The 9,354-nt window shown below is 40.0% G+C and overlaps 1 protein-coding gene across 1 annotated transcript; it reads right to left on the reverse strand.

The window, feature by feature from the left end:
- Positions 1–624: 624 nt before the first annotated feature.
- Positions 625–9,015, reverse strand: LOC104603833 (protein FAR1-RELATED SEQUENCE 5-like). The gene is made up of 2 exons (XM_010267996.3): positions 6,175–9,015; positions 625–1,506 (listed from the first exon to the last, which is right to left on the reverse strand). Exons 1-2 carry the CDS (start codon positions 8,332–8,334, stop codon positions 1,339–1,341), a joined length of 2,328 nt encoding a protein of 775 aa, XP_010266298.2. The 5' UTR covers positions 8,335–9,015; the 3' UTR covers positions 625–1,338.
- Positions 9,016–9,354: the final 339 nt, after the last annotated feature.

The following is a 9,354-nucleotide window of genomic DNA, read 5'->3' on the forward strand; positions in this document are numbered from 1 at the left end:
GAACCACTGAACCGGGCAATTAACCGTTCAAATAGTTGACTTTTTTTTTTTTGAATTTTTTTAGTTTTTTGTCAGAATGGGCCAAGCACTCAGTTCGAATGGTCGGACCATTCAACCTGGTAACAGATCCCTGACGGGTTCGGTCACCGGGTCGATTTTAAAAACCATGGCTACAAGTCTAATGTGCGTGGACTGCAACAACCAGGAGGAATGTGTTTTCAGAACCTGTGTTCCTTATTAATGAAGTAGTTCTCTTTTCTCTGACAAAAAAAAAAAAAAAAGAAAAAAACTGAGGCATCAAAAACACACTTTTCAAATTGAGTAAAATCCCACTCAGGTATCAGCTCTTCTGCATAACTAATTCATCAAGGCATACAGGCAAGGGACAAGTCAAATGTAAATCAGAGACTGTTTCGGACATAAGCCACATTGGGATTTATACCTATATAAAGTAAAACCGTGAATCCATCATCTTTTGGAACGTTGGCTATTAATTCGCAACTTCAGATACCAAATTAGGTTGACAGACATCAGGTATAGCAACTGTTTGATAAATTCGTGATCATATTATGGCTCTAGCGGGAGGCCAAAAAATAAAAAGTACTTTGAGAACAGAGAACCACATCCTGCAACAATAGTTCAGAAAGCCTTGCAGATTATGGAAAGTCTAATAATTTAACTATACAATTTCCTGGTGCACAGCAATACCAAAGCAATAATCAAGTGTCCGTACAGTGTTATTTTTAAATAAATTAATGTACAATATCTTGTGTTCAAAAATGTTATTTGAGAAAGCTTTGTTATACCTTTGCAGATTTTGTACAAGCCAGCCATAGATAAACAGGTCCAACTAAGATACACTAGAAGATTTGCACAAAAAGTGATCCTTCCAATTTCAACTAACACAATGAAAAGAACAAAAAAAACCGTCAATTACTTCAAGAAAAATAATATGTACATCCACATATAAAATCAGACACAAACCCTTTTAGCTCGGGGTGCCAGAGCTGATCAAGATCAAGTTCCACTTGTGGCAATCACCAAACGCCGGCCACACATAGCACTTGCCTGCAGTACTTCATCTACATGTTCAATCACTACGATGTTGTGGGATGTTTGATACAACAATGACCATCATATATATAGAGAGAGATCTGAAATCATCCATGTGCACATGCATGGACATCCCATATCCAGAAACTTCCAACAAACAAGGGTACAAACCTGAATAGCGATCAAAACCTACCACTATATGAAAGTCATAGCACAACATTTTTCTTCTCTGTACGAGTGAAGAGAAGGGTAAAATATGTTAATACTGTCTTGTCCCTTCAAAGCTCAATCCTTCATGCTGAGCTTTATGTTTTGAACTTTAACCGAAAGTTGTAGTTTCTGCTCTTCAATGTCTTTCAAAACTGTCAGTAGATTTGCTCGATAGACTTCACATTTCCGATTTGCACGGTCAAGCTCACGAGATAATTCCATGATTTTATTGTCTTTCTCATCCTGTAAAGGAAAATAATATGGTATAAAAAGCAAGTCACCATAGAAAAACATATTGTCTCATACAAGGAAATGATTAGATGTCTCTTTCTTTCTTCTGATCAATGAAATGATAAAGCATCGCCATCATGAAGTATTTTATCACTCAACCATTATATAATCTTTTTTATAAATTGTCCCTTCCTGACACTGTAGGCCACGTGAGCCTTATCCAAACTAGAGGTCCAAGTAGGGAAGGCTGGGCAGGGTTTAAGCTCAACCAGGCCCAACCATAAGAACTGGCCCTAAAGAACCAAGCCTGAACCGAGCCTCAGGTCAAGCGCAAACTGTCTAACCCCGGCCCGGCATGCAGTGAAATTTGATGTAGTTGGGTTGGGCTCAGGTTGGTCAATCAGTCCACACTAAAAATTAATATAAATGTATGTGTATATTTGTGCATGTACGCATATATGTATGGTTTTCCAAAAAAGGCATGCATATATGCATGTATGCATGCAAGTATGTGTCTATATATGCATCTATACATATGTATATAGAATATAGTTGGCCTGGGCTCCTGCCAGGTTCAGGCTACCCAAGGGTTAGGACTGAGAACGCACAAAAAATAGAAACTGAACTTTTGGGCCCAGGCCCAGCCCAAGGACAGAAAATCCAAGCCCAGTCCATATAAAATTGTAGGCTGGGTTGGCTCGGGTTGGGCCCACCAAGTTGCACCCCCAGTCCAAACACATGGACTTGCAATGGCCACGAATTCAACCATTATATAATTTAAGATGGTTTGAATTGAAGGAGCACGTTCTGTCAAAAGTTACCTTGAAGAAATACCTTATACCATCTATTAAATGTGAAGGAAGACCAAGCAAATTTAGACAATATGATCATAAACACAACGAATTTTTTATAGCATGAGTAGTTCATAAATTTGGCATTATCTTACATAATAACTGCAACATAATTTCCATCATTCAGCCACCAAGCATACAAGATCTCAATTTAATATTTTATATATGAATCAACAATCTCAAAAATCCAAGAAGACCTACAGACAGCAAAAATCCAGTAGAAATACTATATGCTCCCAGAAGAAAGAAAAAGAAAATAACTTAGAACTAACAAATTTAATTATTATGAGAAGGAAGTTTGGTCACCATAACTTAGAACTAACAAATTTAATAATAAATGGAGGAAAATAAAATTATATAACTAATTATATCAGAGAATGGAATCATAATTGAACTGGTAATATAACAGTACAAAACTCCAACATTCTCACAATAAAACGTTCATCAGAAATAAATTTGGTGGTAGGAAGATAGTGTAGATCCTTGCTGGATGTAAGGTATTGGCTTCACTGGATCAATCTATGAGAAATATCTTTACATATCAATCAGTCAGTGGATATCATCACTGGATATCATGATTACATTTTTCTTTTGATGAAAAGTAACAATTTCATTAAAAGCAAAGGATAGGGTACATGAGTGTACAACTGCAACAAAGACTGGCCAGAAGAGTTACAAGGGTAACATGCAGTCACTAAACAGGGAATCCCTATGGATCCTGGATTTTGCTAGACCATCGACCACAGAGTTTAGTTCCCTAGGGATCCATCTAATCCTTACACTCATCAAGCCATAATATCTCTAGCTTCATCCAGGTAGTGAATTAAACGCCAAGGCCCCCTATCCTTCTCTCCTAGCCATTTTATGGTGTTTACAGAATCCCAAATTCTTGGCAATTATGAGACCTGTTAAGGCAGCCACAATCTCAGCTTTTGTGGAGTCTGCAACCCCTATTGGGCCACTGTAAACCCACCAAATATTTCCATCTTCCTCCCAGATCACACCTCCAATCCCAGCTTTGCCTGGGTTGCCTACAGCACTTCCATTGAAGTTTAATCTTATTTCCATTTCCTCCACCCTAGAGAAATCTTAACAGCAGGTGGATTCCAAGGAGAGGAATGCAAAATGTCCACCAGATTCCATTGTAGGTCTGAAAGAATAACCCCTTTTAAGATCTCACAGCCTGTCATCCAGAGCTTGCATAAAAAGGTTATGTAGGAAATGAGATCTCCAATGATTCTTTTCTAGTTTTCAAAAACCCTTCTGTTTCTTTCTTCCAACACTGCCGTAGCACTGCATGGGTTAGTGTGCGGCAATAGGCTTTCCCTCTTTGACCCAAACCCATACCCTGCCATTGCCTAAGAAAATCCAAGACATGTTCAGGAGTAGCCCAACTGTAGCCGGTTATATGCAGAAAGTGGTTCCAGATTTTCCTTCGTCACTGAGGCACAAGATACAGACATGAGAGGAGATACATAATCTACCCCTGTTCTTCTTCTAGAGAATATCGCAAGTGTTTATTCTCCCAAGGCAAGCCTCCCACACAAAGAAGGAAACTCTCAAAGGAACAAGTTTGCTCCAAATCTTTCTTACTTGGAAACAAGATGTTTTGTTCACCTGAAACAAGAGCCTTGAAGAAAGACTTGGTTGAGAACTTTCTGGCTAGGTGAAGGATCCAAATACGGCTGTCTAAGAAGGAGAAGTAAACTTCTTGGAGGGAGTGGAGGAGATTAGTGACTTCAGTCATCTCCACATCCCTTAGGAATCGTCTAAGACTAAGGTTCCAACTAATCCCAGAGGAAGAAGGATAAGAGCAAGAGGCAACGGTAGCTTCTTTAGCTTGTGTGAGGCAAAACAATCGGGGATAGGATTCAGTCAAGGTTTGATTCCCCCACCAGAGGTCAGTCCAAAGCTTAATTTTGTTTCCATCCCCCACCGGTATCTAATAAAAGAGATAAAATTAGTGTAGGAAGCAGAGATAGCTTTCCAAGGGTTTGCCACATTCTCCTGGGTCAAGTGGACTTTGCTATCCCAGCTGTTGGCATTTAACCCATATTTGCTTCTGATTACAGCTGTCCAAAGTGTGTTTGACTCAAGAGGGAACTGCCACAACCATTTGCCAAGAAGAGCTAGGTTTCTTCCCTTAATGTGTCCAAGATCCAGCCCACCTTCCTCCTTTGGTTTGCAAACCTGCTCCCAGCTTAGAAGAGAAGATGGCATATTTTTTCTCCACCACCATCCCACAGAAAGTCTCATTGGAGATTTTCAATCTGGCATTTTACCTTCAAGGGGATAAGAAACACTGAAAGGTAGTAAATAGGCAGGTTTGCTTCCAAGTAGCTAGTTTCTTTTTCTCTATCACTAGATCCCAAAAGTGGGGGTTTCTTGGATTCCCTCCTAGAGGCATCCCCAAGTAGTATAGGCAGATTCTCCACTTTGCACACCAAGACTTCCTGAAAACTAATCGACTGCTCTCTACCATCTTTATTACCGCCAAGATGCTTTTGGAGAAGTTAACATGGAGCACAGATACCATCTCAAAACACTGAAACACCCTCTTCATATGAGTAAGATTCTCTAGACCAGATTCCAGAAAAACAATTATATAATCAGCAAATTGTAGATGTGAGATTTGTATTGTTTCTCTTCATACTTAAAACCCTCTTATCATGTTCATGGTCCTTACCTGCTCAAGAAAGTGACTAAGGACATCCACAACCAAGATAAAGAGAAAAGGGGAGAGAGGACACTCCTGTCTTAAACCTCTACTGGCTCCGAAATAACCTTTGGGTTCTCCATTAATCAACACCAAAAACCAAGCCGTACTAATACACCCTTTTATCCAATGCAGCCATCTATTGCCAAAACATTTTAGTTTCAAAATGCTCAACAAACAATCCCAATCAACTTTATCAAAAGCCTATTCAAGATCAAAATTGATCAGAACCGCCAGCTGACCTTTCATTTTCCTGTCTCTGACACACTCATTAGCCACTAGGATATCATGATTACATCATTCACTATATAAAAGGAGACACCTAAGAATCTTCTACTCCAAGGAAAGTTTGGTGGCTTTATCTATTCCTCAGGCAGCTTTTGCTTCCACAGCAAGGGTGGAAATCAATAAGGCCGAAAAACTAAGATCACATACATACATTTTAGATCAGTGGAGCATATTTAACTAAATACATTTTAGATAAACAAGTTAAAAAGCAAATGCTAATGTTGGAGAAGTGTCATCTTGGAGGTCACGAATCACAACAGGGCAAAACATGAAAACCCCAAAGCCTGTGTATTTGCAACAAAGGCCACTGTCTACATTTTGTCCTTTTATGATTTAAGGGCTTTGTGACTGGCAAGGCCCATCAGATGGAAATACACAACAGGATCATAACTGAGACAGTGTAGGATATTTTCTTTTTAGAAACATGTTGCACTTCTATTTTGGAAATCCATCTCAGGGATAAAAAGAATGTATATCACCCAAATTAGGAAGTGTTATTAAATTCTTAATGATGATATTGATGATAGTAGTAGTAGGATCATGTAGGATTTTAAAGGTTCCTTAAATTTAGGAAAAATAACATGTTTATCATATCTTACCAATCATATTTAGCTTAAAGAAGAAAAAGACCCACATTTTCTTATTAAAAGAATTTGTCCATATTTAAGTGTTCCTAAACCATCAGCTGTATTGTAAAAACTAAAAAGTGTAACCATGTTATTTGCCTACCAACAGGGAAATGTGAAATATGAATATCTAAAACAAATGTGTGTGTGAGAGAGAGAGAGAGAGTGCAAAAGACTGCAAAGAGAAAAGAGAACTGACCATAGTCTGAGGTTGACCCAAACCCCATTGATTACCCCCAGTGGCATAACTTGCCTGACTTCCATCAGTAACACTATCCACCTGGTTTGTTCCATTGACCATAGGAATCCTCCCACCATTCTTTTTTGCAAGAGCAACCTTTTTAGCAGCCTCTTGTAGAGCACCCATTGCCACATGGTAAATATCTATAGTTTTTGCTCCTTCATCTACATACTTAAGGGCCTCGTGACGCAAATTATTGTATCGAACAGTAAGAGACTCACGACAACTGTTCAACAGATCACTGGCACGTTCTTCTAATACAACACCACTCTTGGCATTTCTTGTCCACCGTTTCAAAACATAATGAGAAGGAAGAGTAAGAACATTTGTGACCCTAAAGACTGTCAATACATGTCTACAAAGAACGCCTGAGAACTCAAACATCTGGCAGCTACACGTGGCCTTCATCTCAAGCACATTGAACCTAACAATGTAAGCCTTATGGTCTTCTCCAAACTTCGCTACTCGGTATATGTTACCTGTTCCTTCATCCTCCATCTTGGTAGCCATGAAAGTAAGAGTCTCAACTAACTCCTCTTGAAACTTCATAAATAATTTTCTCGTGTAAACTTCTGCTGCTTGTTTCTCCATAGGTGAGGGAGTCTTGAGAATAGGGGCAGTGTTCATTGTATCATAATCAGCTTTGACTTCTTTCTCATACCGACTCTCAAGTGCCTTTTCGTGCTGCTTAACCAACAGCTGTAGGGTGGTTGAAGCATTTATATACCCATCAAAATACGAATTCATGCTATCACTTCGTTGGGTTATAGACATTTCAGCGAAGAATGTGTCACGCAAGTATACTGGGACCCACTGCCGCCGAGCATTATATATAGCCTGAAGCCATTCATTCTCTCTGAGATCATATTTATCAATAAGGGACAACCAACAAGACTCAAACTCCTCAATTGACTCAGTCAGGTTTACGCATTTGTGGAACTCTGCTTCAAAATTTGGATGATCAAGATACACATGAGACAACTTCTCCTGACCTTCTTTAAATATATGCCACTTGCAGAAACGATGACGAGTATTTGGAAACACTTGCGTGATGGCTGACCGTATCACTCTATCATGATCTGTTGTGATTGAGACTGGAGGGTGACCTGACATTGCTGTAAGCCATGTCTTGAACAGCCAAACGAATGATGTTTCAGATTCATTTATAAGAAGGGCACAGCCAAACAAAACAGGCTGTCCATGATGGTTTACACCAGTGAATGGAGCAAATGGCAAACGGTACCGATTTGACCTGAAAGTTGTGTCAAAGGTAACTGTGTCTCCAAAATAAGTATAATTCATCCTGGCCTTGGGATCAGCCCAGAAGATATTGCTCATACACTGATCCTCATCACCCTGTACGGCATAAAAGAATGATGGGTTCTGGGCGTGCATGTGCTTCAAATAGTCTATAAGAATCTGGGTGTCTCCACCAAGTGTCCTCTGGCGACTACTTCTCATATAATTCCTACAGTCTCGCTCTGTGAATCCAACGTTGCTAATACCCCCATATTCTTTTATCAACACAGACATGATTCCACTCGGGCCAATCCCAGCCCCCTGCAAGGTATCAATCAAGGACTTAGCAGAGCCAGAGACATGCCTATGGGACCGAAGGCAGTGGACTTTATCCGGCGGGACCAGCTCATGATTATGCTCCTTTTCGAACCCAGATACAACCCATTTCCCAGAATCTTGTATTTTCACTACCAACATAGCCTTGCAACCTACCCTGGTGATAGCTCGGGGGCGTTTGACCTTGCCATCAATGCCCGGCTTCTCTTTCTCAACCCGAAATCCTTCCTTAGCACATACGAAGGATCTCTGTATGATGGCTCCGTCCCGCCTTGAGCGACGGGACATGCTGACACGGGTGCTAAATCCAACACGCCGCGCATATGAATTATAGAAAGCCTTGGCGGCCTCTTCGGATTCAAATTCCATCCCCTCGTAAGGTTCAAGATTCGTATCACCCTCAGGAATATACAATTCCCGACCACCGGAACTGTCGACCATTTCATCGTCATCTACGGGATGTTCGATGTCCACGGTTTCATCTCCCATGGGCATATCGAATTCAATGACCTCGTTTCCCATGTTCAACGGTTCGAACTCCATGAACGATCTAGACCCAGATTTCCCTCTATAATCTCGAATAAAAAGCAGGTAGACTACTACTCATTATACGAAATTCAAATTAGAAGAACCAAGGAGAGAACTGACCGACATTGATTGCTGACAAAAAGAAAACTCGGGGATGACGTACTCCAGCTGCTCAACTGTAAAACAACCTCGTAGTGGTGGGTCTCTTCGGAGTAGAGATGGAAAAAGAGTTGTGACTTGTAGGGTTTATTTTGAGAGATTGCAGACATAGAACAATGGTAAAAGAAGATTACATGGAAACCCTAAAGTATCCGCAGCTTCCTCTTATGTTCCTTTTTGTGAACTGCAGTCTGCAGGGGTTTTGGGGTTTTAGGGGGGAAGTTGCAGCAGAGGGGAGAGAGAGGAGGAGAAAGAACGGAGGGAAGGGTGGAGGGTGGGGGGAAGGGGAGATGATCCAGTAATTGCTGAAGCAGGTGGGTACTGGTTCAATTCAACGAACGAAACCTAGATTGGACGGTGACAAGAAACGAGACGTATTGAATATTGAATTTGAAACCAAGGTGGGCGACGCAGGAGAATAATTACAAAAGCCCTTTCCTTGGACGGGGTAGCCCACCCCGCAACCCCATAGTCCATACCCATACCCATAGGCCATATGCCATAACCAAGTACCCTCAACTCAAGGCCTCAACCCTCAATAGCATCAGCATGCATATTGGGTGTTTAATTTGGACGAATGAATTTTTTATGGGCTCAAGTTAATGTTACTTAACATTAAATATATATATATATATATATATATATATATATAATATATAGGGTTTTTAAAAAAGCCTTGAGATGTTCATACAAGAAGATGTGTTATATCACAATTTCGAATCTTCTCTTTTTTTTTATATTTTTTTATTCTTAAAAATAGATCAGTTAGAAAAAAGAATTATTTTTCCTAATAAAACAGATTTGATTTTGGACTCTTACCCAATAAACATGGGAGTCGGGAGATGATGGTTTCTATTCCATTTTTATTTTTATTAG

Source organism: Nelumbo nucifera, chromosome 5 (genome assembly GCF_055504915.1).
Source record: "Nelumbo nucifera cultivar China Antique chromosome 5, China Antique-T2T, whole genome shotgun sequence".
NCBI lineage: Eukaryota > Viridiplantae > Streptophyta > Magnoliopsida > Proteales > Nelumbonaceae > Nelumbo > Nelumbo nucifera.

What these genes read in the sequence shown, in the direction of transcription:
- LOC104603833 (XM_010267996.3), bottom strand. Translation starts at nt 8,334, where the DNA reads ATGGAGTTCGAACCGTTGAACATGGGAAACGAGGTCATTGAATTCGAT. An exon ending in TGGGTCAACCTCAGACTATG is followed by an intron (nt 1,507 to 6,174) that starts GTCAGTTCTCTT and finishes TTTCCTTTACAG; the next exon opens with GATGAGAAAGACAATAAAAT.